This window comes from Syngnathus scovelli, chromosome 5, assembly GCF_024217435.2.
Source record: "Syngnathus scovelli strain Florida chromosome 5, RoL_Ssco_1.2, whole genome shotgun sequence".
NCBI classification, from domain to species: domain Eukaryota; kingdom Metazoa; phylum Chordata; class Actinopteri; order Syngnathiformes; family Syngnathidae; genus Syngnathus; species Syngnathus scovelli.
The window spans coordinates 4,377,091-4,394,911 of record NC_090851.1 but is presented as its reverse complement, the minus strand read 5'-3'; the positions used below and the strand labels follow the sequence as shown (position 1 = coordinate 4,394,911).

Genomic DNA, 17,821 nt, shown 5'->3' with positions numbered 1-17,821 from the left:
AAAGCTTTCTTTCGAGATCCTTGCAGTCTCTTGAACGGCTGACATAAAGTGCTTCTGTCAAAATAAATAAGAACAGTACAAAGAATGGTTCCGGCAAGGAGGTACCAAAACAACGCAATTGAGATTTGGAAGAGAACTGGCAGGTCTGAAGTAGCAGTTTGAGATATTCCGAGGAGAAGAGGAATCAGGGAGGAAGGGAGTAACGCCGGGCTGTTTTAGAAGCGATTCAACCTAAGATTAGGCTGGACTTTCCTCCCGGTGGATTCCGACGTCCGGAAGATGGTTCAGTTGCCGGATCCTCAGCTAGGGGGGCATTATCTTGACGCTCGGGAGCAACCACCGGGTCAGCAGCGTCGCTGCCTGGAGTCACAAAAAAACACACACACGTGATTATGATTGGCCACAAAACAGAGCTAGATTTTTTTTTTTTTTTTTTTTTACTCACACCTTGGCATGAATTTTAAAGAGTGTATGCAACACTGTTAACATGATAAAGATGATGAACCAAAAATACACTCACCATTGTCACATACAGGCGTGTCTCCCTCCTGAACAGAAGGAAGAACATTCTATCATCAAACCACAGAATGGAAAATCTTCCTTGAATTATAAATAGTCAAGATGCTAATATTATCCATTTAATTGGTTACCACTCCACTTGGTTTTGGTTTCTCATTTTGCACAAAAAAGAGAGCGCAAACTTTTATTGCTTAAACGAAATCACGTCAAACAAATTTATGATGTCACATGGTACATACAAAGTGACTATAAAAAAACGTTCTTACAATTTCCTTCCTTGTACTCTTGGCAAGAGGCCAGAATGTAAACAAAAAGAAGTTGGGGATTTAACTTTCTGTTTGAATTTTTCCATCCTGCCATTTACTGCGGAATCATAAGCGGCGTCTCCATTATTGTACACAGGAGGTCGGTACTTGCGTCCATGTAAATAATAATGACAATATTTCGAAAGAGCGTGTCGATGAGATAAAAGTTCCCGTGTGTTTTTTTTCTTTCGTTTTCCTCTCATGTCCAGGCAAATGATCTTTACCAACAAGGGGGCGTCTGCTGAGTTGACTGCACCTCTCCTAAGAGGGGCTGATGACTCGCCACACAGGACGCCAGTCGGCTTCCCGCCTGCAAGCAGAGAACAATGTGATGTACAATATCTTGATCTGCAACCACAAGGGGGAGGAACCGAAAGTATCCTTGTGATGCAATCGGAAAATGTTGACCGCTATCAGTTTCTACATGACTCAATGTGAATTTCCCTTTATTTATTTTAGATCTTGGGACTTAATCAAGCTAACCTGAAAACCTCTAGGATTGGATTTTGTAGCCATGATGCATGGGGATTTGTTTGGATGATAGAGCTAAGGTTTTAGTGAATATTTAATCTTTGGAATCTTTACAACTGAATTTATTGCTATGGCTGTGTGCTAATCTCAAGTAAATGAAGATTTTGCTATGACACTAACATCATTTACACAAAATGAAGAGGAGTACCTGGCGGATTATTCCTTCGATTAGCATAAGGGTCTTCTGGCTCGGCAAAAACGCTGGAGGCCATCTTGTCTTTGCGAGCGGGAGTTTTGCTCTCGTCGGAGCCAAACGAAATGTTGGAGGAGCCGCCGGGAGGACGCAAAACCCTGAGAAGAATGATGTGCAGTGCCAGGTCAGTGGGTGAATGTTTCCCATCATATAGCTACAGGTTATGCAACGATGACATTACGTATATTTAATGAGGTTGTTCATTATCAGGAACTGTGGAATGCAATGTGAATTAGGCATAAAAAGAAAATCAACTTGTGTAGCACATTTTATCTGTGATACACGCCCATCTAATATCCAACTTGATGTTTTTTTTCTGCATAGTTCCACACCATCCTACTTTAACAGTACCACCTTGTGGCAACAATGAGTAGTACAGCGAACGACAGCTAACTAGAAACTAGATTTGACATTTGGGAAGAGGAGTTAACCTTTTCCAAGTACAAGAGTCAAACTGTACCTTGCGAAAAGAGTGGCATATTGTTTGTTCTCAAGCTCGTAACACAAAGTAGCATTAAAAAAAAAAAAATCCAGTGCAACTTTGAAATTTGATCATTTTACAAAGACGTTGGGCAGAAAATATGCATTTTCATCCGTTTTAAAATTCCCGACCTTAGTATTCATCAATAATGACAATAGCAATTATCTAGTAGTTTTATTTTTCATAATGTCAGCTTTGCATCTCGATTGCTGGGGAAGCCCACGTACACGGGTGGCCCCACCCTATTGGAAACATCCCATTCGGGTAAAAGAAACCAGCATTTTCGCTTATCTTTCGTTTCAATTCTCCTAAAAATTCATGCAAACAGTAACTCGGGCAGTTCCATGAATGATGCAAGGCAGTTGTGGTCAAAATGGGCTGGTGCATTCGTTTAATCATTGTTTAGGGGACTGCAAAGTGTACAAATTACTGACGTAGTGCGACCTGCAATCAATGCGGTGGCTCACTTAAAAGGCCTTTATCTTATCAGCACCAATAGATTACTAATTTCTATGCAATGGTAAACGGAAACTGACAAAGGGATACGAGTCTCTTAACGATGCTAGTCTGGCTGGTTTACGGCGTAATGGTGGTTTACGTGGTGATGGATTTAAATTAGCCTACCTGGAGCTGTTTTTAGCACCAGGCTCCATCCCTTGATATGTCGTCGTGGTCGTCATTTTTGCAGAAATGGCAATAAAACAGTTCGGAATAGACGCAAGTTTGAAGTATCTTGTATTTCACCGCCTCATCTTTGTCTGGCTAAAGCGGTGCGGCTTCGATCAACCTGCTTCCGACCTCAATGTGGCGCGGCCACAAGTTAGATACGAAGCGTGAATATGTCACTTCCGGTTCTTGCTACAAAATAAAGGTACAGACATTCGGACCACATCCGTTTATTTTAAACACTACACATTTTTTAGTAATATATATGTAGTAGTGTCAAAACTTTTAAAAACTGCAATTTTCTTCTTCAGACTTTTGTTTCACAAGATTTAAAACTTTTTTGACACGTAGAATGTGGGAGCTAACATACAGTTTGGTACCTGCAGATTCGACTTTTAGCAGCTTAGTATCTGATTTAATATATCACTTAAAAGGGTATTAATTGTTTCATTTAGTATCTGATGTAATATATTACTTAAAAACACAAGGGTATTAAAAAGATAGAATAACTTTATTTCAAAATATACTCATATCAGAAAGGATTCAAAACTGAGGGTTGCTGGATGAACAACCACCGGGAATCCTTAATACTGAAAGTATAAAAACTAAGAACGTCTAAATATCCGCATCCCAATACTGCCAAGAGAGCAAGTTAACGTGAGCGAGTGAGCGTCAACTTTTGTACTGCTGCATGACAAGTGTTCCGTATGCAGGGCAACAACCGGGGTCGAACAAAGACGCTCACAAACACGGTAAAGTGAGGTAGAAATGTACACAGGAACAGTCTTTATGGAGAGCATCCTCCGGTTTGCTGCTGGAACACGTCGATTGTATCTTCGTCCTCCATTTCGAGCTGAAAACAAAGTCAGACGAGAGGTTCAAGTTCCACACTTTATTCAGACTAAATAGCAAATTTTCATCCATTTTCTATAGGCTTTCAAGATGACTTTAGGATCTCTAAAATACCTCATAATTGAGACAGTGGGAAGATTAAAAATATTACTTTATGATAGGTATGGAAAATGGATGACTTGGCATATATTAAGACCAAATATGTATTCAGACAGGAGGTTATTACCTGAGAAGGGGTGTCCGTTTCATTGATAGGCTGGCCATCAAACCGAAATCTTATCTGCCTCATTGATAATCCCTGAGCAAAAAGGATTGAGAAATTATGCTCCCAACTAATTCTTGGTATAATATTTTGATATAAACATTGGTGCAACTGATGAAAACCATGTGCATTGTGACAATTTTTTATTTTATACCTTCAAAAAAACTTGGTACCTTAATCTCTTACAGAACGGAATAGCAAATTTTGTGTTCGTTTAAGTCAAGAAACCTCATAGACTAATGTAAATGATCCACGTTAAATTCACAAGTTATATTTAGGTGCTACTACACATTTTAATAAAATTAGTATTTAGTTAATTCTTTTATCCACCTGTATGTCATGATAGGTGGTATCTTATTTGGAACACTCTACTGAAAGCATGCGATCACTTTTTGGTTTTAACATACCCAACGGCTGAACAATCTTTTTTTTCCCAGACGCTAAAATTTGCCTGACAGAGTGAAAAATGCACATTTAAAAGTTGTTGCAATTCCTTTAAGGGTGGAGCTGATCCTAGGTGCGGGGACAAAAAAATATAAAATAAAAAAGGCCTTGGACAGGACCACTTCTGTCAAGGGCTGGCATTCCAGGTAGCATGTCTCACCTGCCGTTCACAATAAGCTCTCATCAGTTTGACAAGTGAAGTGTGCCTCTTGATTTTGAACTGCACCACCGAACCGTCCTGGCCAGCCACTTTTAGGTTGATGTGCTCGTTCTCCGTTTTCACTCCCTCCTTGCATACACAATCAACGAACCAAGTTAAACACGTGTCCCTCAGATGCGGGCCGCGATCCACAGGTTTCTCACCATGTAAACAACTCTTAAAGCAGCCAATGACCTTTTAAAACCATAAAATCGGGCGCCTGGCGGGGGAATACTTTTGCGTCGCGGTCTAAACCATGATCGGAATTACTCCATAATTCCCTTCCGTATCAACCAAATGGATTAGCCTAGCTAGATTGTGCGTCGGCTCCGTTGGCTATTGTCGAATTATTTACCTCAGCCTCGGTATTATTGTTTCGTACAATCTCCCCGCCGGTTCATGCAAGAACGGCGCCGGTAAACAAGTGCACGTGGAAGCCGTTACCTTGGGGTTCTCGTCTGTCATGGCTGCTGCCGGTAGATCTGCGTTGTCTTGTCTAACGCGCTGTATGGTCTAGAGCTCTTCTTCTTCTTCGCTGTGACACAGCTCGCCCGGCCAAGTGTTAGCGCCCTCTAGCGTGTTGGAAAAAATGGATGATGGATGGATGGACGCATGGATGGGGTGGATCTTTCTTTTAGTGTTGTTTTGAAAGACAGGAATGACTTATGGTCAACACTGTTCTTATTTTTATATTTTTTTCCGACACAAAATTTCATTTTTTTTTAAGTGAAACAAAATTTCCTCTATTTTCTTCCTGTTTCTTTTTGTGACCGTCTTTGAGACATTTTGTATTATTATTGTTGGTGTAACTGGCAGTTGCATGTTACGTGAAAAGCCTTAGATAATTTTATTTTTTTAATTCTATTTTGAGTCTTATTTTTATCATTTATTTTATTGCTTTTTATTTGGTATTGTATAATGGTTACTGTTTGTATTTTATTATGATCGAAGCCATCATTATCACGGACTATGTTTGACGTTCAATAAAAAAAAAAAAACATTTCTAAAATCACTTGAAAGGTAATAAAGGATACAGAGAAAGCCTTTTGCTGTGTGACGATGGAAAAGGTAGCATCATTATGCACCAGAAATGGCGAGTGCCGTGTACAATTTGTAATTTTGCGGTGATGACGTTGCCAAGCTCCCCATTCTCAGCTCCCACTCAAATTATTTTTAAAAATCCAGAAGGGACAGTGATGTGGGGTGATGTTGGGGTCATAGCCATCTGTCAGCAGGCGGAAACTCATTCACTTCTCCGACATCTGTATAGGTCTGCTCACCCAGCATGAACGTCAACTTGTACCGCATCCGAATTTTTTCCTGGGCGCGCACACACACACATGTGCACAAGGTAGAAATCTTAAACTGAAGTGATGTGTAAGTGTGTATGTGTGTCAGCCTCAGGCTCAACACTACCTTGTGAGGATTCGCAAGCAGCACGACCTGAGTGATGCCAGCAGGGGGCAGGATGGGGTTGAAGGGCGCCAACTGTGTCCCAGACGGGGGCTGCAATTTCACTTTCATAGTCTGGGCGCGAGCAAAACACACAGCCCGAATAAACAAGGCAGCTCCACTCACACTAGTGTTCAAAAGCTTTTAGCATTAGCATCTTTCTGGCAGGATAACGAAGCCATGCTACGTGCTCAATTTAAAACTCAATTCAAGTACGTTTGACCTTCGGGACAGCAACTTGGAGCACGATGGCCTTAGCAGGAAGTGGCGACGTATTCAGCACAGAAGCCACAATCACCAACACGTCAGGCCTGCCGGGTGGACAGTTGCTAGCAAAATGCAGCAGCAGACGGACGCCATCTCTGTCGTATGCTGTGATTGGACACATTTGACCTAAAATAAAGCAGCTCGACTTTAGCTTGAAGTGAGCTCATTAAATGCCAATCACATGGCCATGTAATTTGGTTTTGAGACGGCAGAAAATACATAATTAACCTCCGTTGCTATTCGTACAACGGGATAAGACACGGCAGGCGCACACACGCACTTCGGGGAAATAAATAAAGTTCATCTCAGGAATACAAACGCACTTAACTCACTTGGTTTGACAGCATCCAAAGGTACAAAGACATCAGCCAGAGAGGTCTCATCGACCGCGCCAAAAGAGGTCTGGCTGCGGGTGAGCATCAGGGAGGCAGAGTCTAACGGAACGCTGTTGGCTGGACTTCTGGTCGGCACAACTGGCGCCCCATCTAGATGCTGGAGATTGGCTGGAGAACACAAAGCGCCACGCTTGGCTTGCATGTTATCCATTTGCACACCGGGGACACTGTGGGTATAATCACATAGATCATCGGTTGAGTGCTGCTCTGGCAGCAAAGATAAACATTCAAAAAGTGCAGGCACAATTCATAATTTGGGCCCCGCTTGATATTTCTAACTTTTTTTGGTCACGTGCACAAAATAGCTCTTTTGAGTTTAACGCGATAAGGTGTGATTAGGTTAGGAATGCCACTGGAGCCTGTAATGGATCATTTTATATTTGTGATATTAAAATGTATATGTGAAGTGAACAGTTCAATTTGTTCTGTGATCACGCACGTTACGCAAGATTCTTCTATCTCAAATCATCTTGTCCCGCTAAAACGAATGCAAATACATTTGTTGCAGGCTTCCCGCCCACACCACAAAATAGTCAATTTTAATGAAGAAAAATATTCCATAATGAAAAAAAACAGTCAAGATATATTTAAATATAACTTCTAATCAAAAGTTAATTAAAAAAATATCTATGAGCCCCCCCGCCCACACATCTGTTGCTCACCTTTTCGTACTCCCGAAATCAAGCAAGGCGTGATCCGGGGAAGATGGCGCCAATGGAGAACGCAGCGCATCTGCAGAGGCTTGTGAAGATGAAAGCATGGTGGTTGACAGGGGCGTCAGGACTGGGCCAGCCATTGGCGTCTGCTGGACCGTGAAGGTCGACAGCGGATTGGCAAACATAGAGGCTGCGGATGTGACGTCCGGGCGTTCCATATCCTGAATTAACAAAAGAAACAATAAGGTTATTAAATATTCGGACACATCATTGAAATGGGTTGAACGTCATGTAGTACTTGGAAGGGCGGTAGGGAATTGCTTTTTATTGGAGGGAGAACTGATCCAATTGCAACAGGTCCAGGAGAACCTGTGAAGAACAGTAAATAAAAATGGGAGCAATCTCTGCTGCCTTGACTCGTCAAAAAATTTAAAGCTGGGAGTCATTCCATCTACACATGGGGACAGGTTAGCTGCCAAGTTCAATTAACATTTCAAAAAATACGTTTTTTTTTTCCCGCAACAATTTAATGAGCCCTTCTGCCTCATTCTTCTCCGTGCACATTGTGCTGAATGGAGTCTAAGCCCAGGGGCACCATACTGATATTTTACATTATTTATATTTCACATTCATTTTCTATTTGTCTTTCCTCATTAGCATTGTGGCTGAGCCTAGCCTAGCCTAGGAAGAACATTGGGTTGCTGTGAATGCTACCAAAAGGCAGCAGCTCCTCATCCAGCAGAGAAAACGATGCAGATGTTTTTGCGGTTCTCGCAGGCGATGATACAGCAACAGCGGTTCCACACAGAAGATCGACGTAAGAAACCGAGTCAGGTGCCGAATGTTTCTCTTCTAGTCGGGAGAACCCTGGGACGGCCGCTGAGGTCAAATCGATCAGACTTTCCGACTGCGTTGTGAGGATGCTGTCTGTTGAAAGGAGAAAATGTTTCATTACTTGTTCATGTTCTTATACGCTCTAAATGTTCTAAAGGTCAAAAGTAATATCACAGCACATATTGGCATTTTCTTGAATAGATCAGCAGTGGCATTTGCATTAGACGCGAGATCTTTTGGCTGACCTCGGACAGCAATGAGAGGGAGTGGGTGGCGGAATCACCCGAGGAAACCGATTTTTTAATTTTCCATATTATGAGGCTGTGTGAATTGAAAGAGACGAGGCGCTGTCAAGTTCGCTGGACTTCCTGTTGGCGCAGCGAAAACTACATTAACAAAATATTTGTATGTATCTTATCATAACGATTAAATTGTAAGGCCGACACGGAGAACAGAAACATCGTGCAAATTAACTGTACCTTGTTTGACCGCAAATGGCGTTTTAGTCACTCCAATTATTGACTGGCTGTCCACAATGTTCTTGCAAGAATTAATGACAGTGCTGAGGTCATCATTGGCCTGCAGGATGTCTCCTAGTTTGTAAACAGGGGAGATTGGCATGAACTGAAAAGCCAACACGGGTTAAAAGAATATTCAATGGACACACTCACTGGAGGTAACATAATTACCGGAAAATGGTTCCAACCTACGATGATTTGTGCTTTTAGATTCATGGCCCCAAAAAAAAAAAATTATATAAAATAAAAAATAAAAAAATGAATAAATGACAAAATGAATAAATGAATAAATAAAAAAAGAGATTCATTTGGACTTTTATGACTGTGCTAGCATAGGTTAGTGAAACTCTGTACGTCTATGCTAACGGCTAACTAGTGGCTTACAGTAAATTTGTCAAGTAGCTATATTTATGGGCTAGAAGTCATTAATCATTATGACTTTATTATTGCAATTGTGAAACTTAATGGTGTGTTCTGACGTTTGTCTAAAATTGGGTCCCCTGAATTTTCAAAAGCATTGTTTTAAAAAAATGGATCTGCCACTGTTCTTTTAATCATTTTAGTCAGCCATATTTTAGTTCTGTTCTTGGTTTCTACTCACATGCTTTTAATCATGTACGGCAAATTGAGTTAGCTTAAATATGTGGAAATAAAGCGTCTTTGTCTTGCCTTGCTGTTGGAACACTCTGGTAACACAACAATTGTGTTGGGCTCCCCGAAAACATTTGAGTAAGCAAAAGCACATCACGCCACACAGCTTGACAAACGTCTCACCCAAGATGGCGTCGTTATCGTCCGTCTCTGTAGCGAGCTGACACACAGTTTGTCTCAGCTCGTCGCAGTCGGCGGAGAGCTCCTGTAAAACATCACGTTGCTAGTAATGAGGCTGGAAAAAAGGACGCGCAGGCCACAAACCTTGATGAGATCTTTGTCGCCATCAGTGGAGTCTTCAGGGCTGAAGTAAGCCAGCATCTCATTAAGGAGTTTGACGCTGGAATCGACCGCATCCAGCGTGCTTCTCTGCTTTGAGATTTTCTGCGTCCTCACGTCGTCCTGTGACCACAGTGCTCATTAAACGGCAATCACTTCATGTCTCTTAGTGACTGAATGGTGATTGATTTACCTCCTTGACCATGTTTTTGATGAGCAGATTTGCAGCCTGCAGATCTGCCGGTCTTTTGCTCTTCAGCAGCTCTGCCAGCTTCTGCAGTGGTGAGAAAAAATACATTGTGGGAACTGTCAAACGTTGCCCCTTGGGAATAGATTACGTACGCACAAAAACAATTTGGTCGGCGTCTTAATTTTTGAAAGCAAGAATTTACATTCTGTAGATTAATAATTTCTGAAGAATCACAACCAGGGGAAAAAAAAAAATTCAATGTAACACTAACTCTGAGTGCATAAAAATCCCAGGCCACTATAATCAAAATTCAGCTTGCTGGGTTTTGATATGCAGCGTTGAAGCCCGACAGGTGTGAAATTATTCGAATGCTTTCTCTTACTCTGCTTTTTCGCTCATCGTCAAACACGAGATTTTTGGGCCGCTGAGACGAGCCCGTTGGGACTAATGTCGCATCCAGGCAGATCTCGGGGTCAGCTAACACAATGCCTGCAAAACACATATGACTCCAAACTAATTTATATTCATTTAAATCAAGCATCTTCATTTTATTACACTCACCTTGGCTCTTCAACATGCGATAAGCCTCGCAAATTTTAGTTTCTTCTGGTAGGTAAATGGTCCAGCTGTAAATCAGCTCAATCACTTTTGACTTCAGCTTGTCAGACACTTTGTCTCCTAGATACTAAAAGGGAGAAACTCGATGATGGAAAAGTAGAAAAATGCACACCAATTTTCTCACCACTCACTTTGGGTGAGATCACTTTAATGAGCTCGTTCAAAAAACGGAATTTCCCCACTTGGTTCTGAAACCTCTGGCCGCAGTTCTTCATACAAGCTTCCAGAACCTACAATTGAAAAAAGGAGGAAAAAACAAACAAATCTAAAAAAAAAATAAAGATGAGCACGAGAGGATTCAAAACTGCCGTGGAATTAGGATCGTTAGGTTTCCTCGTAGTCGCTGAAGGAAATCCAATCATCCGCTGGATGTGCAAAGGGTGATTATCAAGGGCATTCTGTTTGAGAAGAGTAAGCGCAAACATGACATACCATCAAGGCTTGATGTGCCTCCCATTCCTGTGGTGAATGGATCTTGCGTACCAAGAGTCTTGCAGCTATTTGCGGACTGGGCAAAACGCGACACGGCAGACATTGATCAGAACGATCACGTCGTATAGAAATGATCATTTTCCTGGTGAGGCAAAATGAGTTGGTCGAAAAAGTGATCTTACCCCTCGAGCTCCTTATTGGTTTGGTCACAGAATCCCATAATATACTCCCAGTCTTCTTGTCTATTGGAAGGGTTGGTGGCTTTGTCTGGAGGAGAGTGGGAGGAGGTCAGATGCGGTGGTACAAGCATACGTGTCAAACCCAAGGCCCGGGGGCCAGATGCGGCCCGCCACATTATTTTATGTGGCCCGCTAGACAAATTTTATTTAAACCTCTTCTTTAAAACCGATAAAGAAAGCAACCTGGTCCTGTTTCATTTCAGTTCTTTCTATGTTGCTCTTTCTCGCTCGCTCATCAATAAAATACACGATCTTGCTAATATTGTGCAATTCATCGGTTAATATTTTCTTCCCCGCGTTGTGTACCGAAAAATTTCCCCATGTTCTGAAGGTAAATATAAAAAAAAAAAAGTCCTGCTAACCATCTCTGCAAGTAATACATTATTTGTTGAGTTCAGTTATGTTAATAGCAGCAAAGCGCAAACTTAATTTAAGTGATAGTAAACAGGATCATGCAAATGTATGACAGCTTGCTACATTTTTATCAACCGTCCGAACACAAGAGCGTGCATTTTTGGATCTCCCACGTCTTTTGACTGTTTTTATTTTCATTTCAGTTTGACCTCATCCGCAGTCCACACAGGGGTCAGCCCCGCCAGTGCTCCTAACCCTAACCCTAAGCCCGCAGACGACTGGAGCTCAAAAAGTTAACGTGCGATGACATTGACAGAGTAAAATCAGCATGTCCTGTAAAGCACATAACCAAAACAAAAAGTTTTTCAACCCATAAATGTTAATGACTACTCAACAGCTGTGTGTCAGAAGCAAGATGTTCCAACAAGATCTCAACTTACAAAGCAAAGCGCTCGTTTACTGATGCAGCTTCGAAACAGGCACTTCTTCACCTTTTTCGTAAAGGTTCTTTAAATGAATAAAATGGACTTTAAAAAGTGTACTTACTTAGCCAGGACTCGAGCGTCTCGCCACCAGCCGCCATACTAACGCTCCCATTCAAGGCAAGCAAAACAACGCTTGGTGATGATGCGTTCAAGGTGTGTGGGACAAATGGCTGACACCTATTACGAGTGTCCGTGAGTTGTGACCCACCGTGAGCAACCAATTACTCGCGTTTTGTCCCTTCAATTCATTTAAAGTAGATTTATAGTAGTTGATTATAAAACTGTAATTTATTTATTAATTTATAACAACGTGGCTAATAACTAAATAAAACATGTCAAGATGTGTGACCTTCCAATTTGGCCTCCAGGCAGTGTTGGTGATAATGAAAAAAAAATGTTTAATACCATAATCATCCATCCATCCATCCATCCATCCATCCATCCATCCATCCATCCATCCATCCATCCATCCATCCATCCATCCATCCATCCATCCATCCATCCATCCATCCATCCATCCATCCATCCATCCATCCATCCATCCATCGGTACCATTCCCACTTTGATATCGTGGTGTTGACATCTATAATAGATCTATTTGATGATTATCATTTGAAATCCAGTTTCATATTAAGTGAGTCACATATTTCTTCACGATAGAAATCTGTTGGTGAATGCTTGACCAAAAGTGAGACATGTCAGGCATTTTAAATGGTGCTTCAAAGCCTCTGTTTAATCCGCTCCCTAGATGGCATCCGTATAAAGATTTTAAAAAGTATGAAAGTCTCCACTCCACCTTAAGAATGAAAATAAGACATTAAACATATGCAGTGGTTCGCAAAATACTGTATTTTGAGTACCGACAATAGACCTTTTACGATTAATATTTATTAAAACTTTGACATTTCTCAATTTAGTTTGTGGTATTTATTACTTCTTTTGTATTGTATAATACAAATCCATCAAATGTGTTTGAATACATAATTATATTATAAATTATAATATAAATTAATAGTAATAATATTAATTTTATATATATTTATATATTTAATATTATATATGATAATATGATATATATATTTAATATTAATAATACTAAAATAAATTATATTATAAATTATATTATATAATATTAAATAATAATAATTGCCAGGTAGCACGGTGGCTGCCTCCAAATTCAGGGGCGAGAGAGACAGAGAGAGAGAAGAGAGAGAAGAGAGTACATCAGTGTGAACACCAAACGTCTCATTCTTAGAACGCTCAGAGCAACGGAGCTCTTGGATTAACTAAGAGAAAGGATTTATTATTTTTTTTTCAAATTCTTTATTTGACTAACTAGCTTAAGATATGGATTTTCTCAATGAGTCCAATTTCTCTCTAGGGTACATCAATGCAACATTAGGTGGGTGATCATCAGCCAGTTCTGCTATATCATGGTTTAAGTGGTTATTTTTTTTTCTTTTAAAGTCATACTGGTTTCCATCTAAAACCAAACATGCTTTTGTTTCTTCCAGCTGCATCACAGCATTCCCACTGTAAGAAAGAAACATCACCATCCATATCACGTCTTTTTACACACTACTCAAAGCTATTTTCTTTTTGCTTTATTTGGTAAGTTTAACTTTTGTCCATTTGTGTTTATTACATTATCTGAAATAGCACACTTGCTATTGTCTAGTTTTCAATCGCCTGTTTTGTATTCTGTCTATATATTCTGGGGGGGAAAAAAAAATCTGCTTGACATACTATCCATAACCTGGTCTCCATAACTCCACCTTTTCCTCTCTGCTTCGCTTGCTTATCCGCCACATATCAGCTGAACTGTTCATTCTCATTTCAGATAACAATAATTTCATAACTTTACTCCACAGTGCTATCTCGCTTTATTTCTCACTCGCCAAGTCGCTTATCAGAATGACTTCAGTCACATTTCCTCTATCGCTCCCATTCATCTTTTTTTACAATGTACTTCTAGTTGAGTGGAGGATTGAATGACAGTTGGAAATGAATGTAACTGGCTGTTCACAATTTCTGCCTTTCTTCATTTTTCTTTCACCTCACTGTTGCTCAACTTCAGTCCCTCGCTTAGTGGTGTGCGATAATGCATATTTTGGTGTCAATCCTATATAAAATAATATACAACCAATATCTTCAATAATTATAAAGGATTGGATTATTTTCTAACAAACTGCACAAAGGATGATCGAAAGAAAAATTCTAGTTCAGTGAATTCAGCTTAGTTACATTTCTTCTGTACAGTTTATTTAAGATTATTACGTCCAAAATAATATAAAACATGAAGTACAATGTGTTCAGGTAATCCATTACAGAAATAAACGTAAAAAATAAAACAAATTAAGTGGAAACAATTAATCTCTTTTGTTTAGAGATTTAGAGAACAACAAAACAAATTAAGTGTAAATAATCTCCACACACTTGCTGTGCAAAAGTTATGTGTAGAGATTTTTTTTTTTTTTCCGAACTTTTATACGCTAACTTTACCAAGTGTCCTGTCCGCTGCTTTGTTGCATCTCCAGCCGCGGACAGACCTCCTCACTGCAGCCCCATCCTGCTCGTCATCTTTGGCGTCATCTTTCTCTTTGGTATCCTGGGCAACAGCATCGTCATCTACACCATTATGAAAAAAACCAAGTGTCGCACCAAGCAAACGGTCCCCGACGTCTTCATCCTTAACTTGTCCGTCGTCGACGTCCTCTTCTTGCTGGGGATGCCCTTCCTGATCCACCAGTTGCTAGGTAACGGCACCTGGCGTTTTGGGGCTGCCATGTGCACGATCATCACGGCGCTGGACTCCAACAGTCAGATGGTGAGCACGTACATCCTCACGGCCATGACGCTGGACCGCTACGTGGCCACGGTGCATCCCATCCGCTTCAATTACATCCGCACGCCGTGCGTGGCCTCCCTTGTCATCGCCGTGGTCTGGGCTCTTTCCCTGATCACCATCATCCCCGTGTGGATGTACGCCGGCCTCATGCCCCTACCTGGCGGACTGGTAGCCTGCGCCTTACTCCTGCCCGACCCGGTCACCGACACGTATTGGTTCACGCTGTACCAGTTCTTCTTTGCCTTTGCCATCCCTCTGGCCATCATCTGCCGAGTGTTTTTCAAGATCCTGCAGCACATGTCCACCAGTGTAGCCCCGCTGCCCCAGAAGAGCCTGAGGGTACGTGTCAGGAATGTGACACGAATGGCGGTGGCCATCTGTTTGGCTTTTTTTATCTGCTGGGCGCCCTACTACATCCTGCAGTTGGTCCACCTGGGTGTGCAAAACCCCAGCGTGGCCTTCTCCTACGCCTACAACATCGCCATCAGCATGGGCTACGCAAACAGCTGCATTAACCCGTTCCTCTACATTGTCCTGAGCGAGACCTTCAAGAGGCACGTCTTCAGAGCCGTGCGGCCCGCCAACAAGAAATTCAAAGTCCATTCTAGCACCACGGAGGCTGGCAGCGTGAGCGTGAGGATGGTGCCCGAAGGCGCTCACCTGGAGCCGGCAGCTAGGGAGATACCTTCAAGTGTCCCTCCGCAGTGATCAAAATATGCTTTACCTTTGCTGGATCAGATGGTTAATCCGATTTAGTGCCATGAGAAGATGCTTGATCATTTTCACCCTGGGCTGGTAACTGAGCTACTTGGAGTTTTGGAGTGGTGGTGGGGTCGGGGGCACACTCGACAGGTAGCAGCTGTTACTCACACATTTGCTGGCAAGATGACAAAAGGCAGCCCGCAATGTCTCCATGGTCTCAAAGGTTAGGCTCCGCAATCATTTGTCATGGTAACAAGGATCCAGATTTACCGTACCATTGGCCCATCTGTATACAGGGTGAGGGTACAGAGAAGTTTACTTGCATGACAAAACTAATAAATAAATAAATTACAGTGTGTAAACAAGTCCGTGTTGTAATTCTACAGCTTTTTAATGAAAGCATTTTACAGTTACTGGTTATTGATTGTGAGAAAATGCATTGTTGTCTGTAACTGCCACATTGTCATTTTTGGATGGATTATTTATGTTTTTTTTTTTTTTTGCCAGCCACACCAGAGAGGGCGCTGTGGTGGTGAAGAAATAAATTCAGCAGTCAAAGGAAAACCACTTATTCCAAATCCTTGTTACTGTATCCAACCCCTAATTTATAAATATAAAAACATTTGTTCTATATTATGTCGAGTGTTTTATTATTATTATTATTATTAATTCTTGAAAAAGCTGATGTGTTGGATGAATTGTTTTTTCAATCAGCAGGAAAAAAATGTCAATTTCAACATTTTAAAAAATCCCAAATTGGATCGTTTGTGTTATGTTAATGAAGGAAAAAATAAATAAAAATACTACGAGTAAAAATTTGTTGGCTAGTGTGATTAAAATAAATTTTTTGGCAGAAGGGGAGGGGCTCTGCATGAAGTGAGGTGTGATTAGACAAAGCATGACTCTCTTTCCAAATAGACAAAAAAGGACAAGCGATTCAAAAAAAGAATTGCTGCCATCAAACACAAATAAAATAAAGCCCATATGCTTGTCATTCTTAATTTGCCGTCACCACTTGCCAATTAAAGTGTTTAACGAACGGACGAGTGAACGAGCTGATGTGTATTAGCAGCGTTAAAGCCATTGTACATTCTCCTCAATGAACACAATCAGTGTGTCGTGACTGTTAGCAAACTCCACCGATAAAGGATTACAAAAATAATATGACAGGTAGGTAAGGTGTGCTTTCAGTGCTCAAAAGACAGATTGTGTCTAAACTGCATAGAAGTTGCTCAGGCACTTGTTTCAAGTCTCGGTAGTTCAGAGAGGACACAAAATGTATCCAAGCGTAGAACCTGCTTCATTGGAGTCTAAGTCAGTTAATAATTGTGCTCTATTGCTTTGACTCGACAGGCTGGTGCTCTGTCAAGGCGCCCCCCTTAAAAGCTGGATTCTGGAACGTTCTTTTTGCGTCCCAGAGACCCGGTGCTGTAGCGAGGCCGCGGCAAGCTCCCGTAAGACGTCTTTTCTGTCGTCGGGCTACGGATCTGGGCCGCGGACGTGCCGTTGCGATGTAGCGAGGCCGTCCTACGCGCGCTCTGATCCGTCCTGGCCGGGAGGCTGGACGAGCTCTGCGAGCGCTTGATGTCGGATGAGCTCCGCCCAGCTTTCCCGTTTGAGAGTTCTTTGCCATGAGACTTGCTCTGCTCGCTTAAGGCTGCTCCGTTAGACATGGACAGCCTGGAAAGAGTCCTCCTTCCGCCGTCTTCATCCGTACCCTCCTTGGATCTCCCGGAGTCCTTGTCCCTCTTCATGAAGTTACCTTTAAGAAAAGACAGGAGTCCCTCATGGCTCTTGGGCTTTGCACTTCCTTCGTTTACGACACGCCGTTCCCCGTCCACCTGGTTGTCTTTCGGCTTTCTGAGAGTCCCACCAAGAATGCTGGAGGTGTTCGAGCTGCTGTGAACACCAGAACTGGAAGTTTGCTTCATCTCCTGCTGGGCTTTGGAGGAGCTTTGCCTTTTGAAGTCTTTTCTCCTGCCAAGAGTGTTACTACTGCCTTCCTCTCTCGACGGGCTCTCCTTTCTGCGCCTCAAGCTGGACGTTTGATCCGATGGCCGTCTCTGGCCCGCTGGCACTTGTTTGGATTCATCTCCTGCTTTACCCATGCTAATGATCCTCCCCGCACTGGAGGATCTGACCGCCCGGCCGGAATTGTTCTCCTTTACGCTTCGAGGTTCATTCATTAACGACTCTATGGGATCCTTGGTGCAGCGAGGCCGTCGACCAGACTCCAAATACTCAACCAGCTCTACCGGGGCGGCATCTTGAACATCCGGAGGCGCCGGGTTAAGTTTTCGGCGGTCTCTGGAGCCAAGAGACCATCGTAATGGTAGCACCTTGTTAAGGGTCTCCTTGTCCTTGTTGGGTGCCCTCATACTAAGGCTCCGCCCGTGCAGTCCCCTCACAATAGGCCGACTTTCAAAGCCCCCTTAAAAGTGACAAGAGA

The 17,821-nt window shown here is 42.0% G+C and overlaps 4 protein-coding genes across 5 annotated transcripts in view; 1 reads left to right on the top strand and 3 right to left on the bottom strand.

Annotated features, from left to right (window-relative positions):
• Nucleotides 1-882: 882 nt before the first annotated feature.
• Nucleotides 883-16,321, top strand: mchr1a (melanin-concentrating hormone receptor 1a). 2 transcript variants are annotated; one of them, XM_049720840.2, is made up of 3 exons: nucleotides 883-1,672; nucleotides 13,337-13,433; nucleotides 14,360-16,321. In XM_049720840.2, the coding sequence occupies exons 1-3, from the start codon at nucleotides 1,490-1,492 to the stop codon at nucleotides 15,376-15,378; spliced, it is 1,299 nt and encodes a 432-aa protein (XP_049576797.1). In that variant the 5' UTR covers nucleotides 883-1,489; the 3' UTR covers nucleotides 15,379-16,321. The 2 variants fall into 2 exon arrangements, with proteins under 2 accessions (XP_049576797.1, XP_049576798.1); XM_049720841.2 differs by lacking the exons at nucleotides 883-1,672; nucleotides 13,337-13,433 and adding an exon at nucleotides 13,078-13,224.
• On the bottom strand, nucleotides 3,188-5,634 carry sumo2a (small ubiquitin like modifier 2a). Its single transcript, XM_049720849.2, has 4 exons — nucleotides 4,897-5,634; nucleotides 4,414-4,542; nucleotides 3,774-3,845; nucleotides 3,188-3,548 (listed from the first exon to the last, which is right to left on the bottom strand). The coding sequence occupies exons 1-4, from the start codon at nucleotides 4,915-4,917 to the stop codon at nucleotides 3,483-3,485; spliced, it is 288 nt and encodes a 95-aa protein (XP_049576806.1). The 5' UTR covers nucleotides 4,918-5,634; the 3' UTR covers nucleotides 3,188-3,482.
• gga3a (golgi associated, gamma adaptin ear containing, ARF binding protein 3a) lies at nucleotides 5,668-12,226 on the bottom strand. Its single transcript, XM_049721795.2, has 17 exons — nucleotides 11,884-12,226; nucleotides 10,927-11,011; nucleotides 10,745-10,820; nucleotides 10,444-10,542; nucleotides 10,256-10,379; nucleotides 10,077-10,183; nucleotides 9,698-9,778; nucleotides 9,490-9,627; nucleotides 9,349-9,430; nucleotides 8,536-8,649; nucleotides 7,937-8,149; nucleotides 7,521-7,591; nucleotides 7,229-7,443; nucleotides 6,504-6,733; nucleotides 6,128-6,297; nucleotides 5,866-5,979; nucleotides 5,668-5,772 (listed from the first exon to the last, which is right to left on the bottom strand). Exons 1-17 carry the CDS (start codon nucleotides 11,918-11,920, stop codon nucleotides 5,668-5,670), a joined length of 2,061 nt encoding a protein of 686 aa, XP_049577752.1. The 5' UTR covers nucleotides 11,921-12,226.
• Nucleotides 15,745-17,821, bottom strand: part of usp43a (ubiquitin specific peptidase 43a) — a 28,106-nt gene continuing 26,029 nt past the window's right edge. Inside the window, exon 16 of the mRNA XM_049720826.2 lies at nucleotides 15,745-17,803. Coding sequence (XP_049576783.1) covers nucleotides 16,752-17,803 — 1,052 coding nt within the window. The 3' untranslated portion in view covers nucleotides 15,745-16,751. The remainder of the gene's footprint in view (nucleotides 17,804-17,821) is intronic.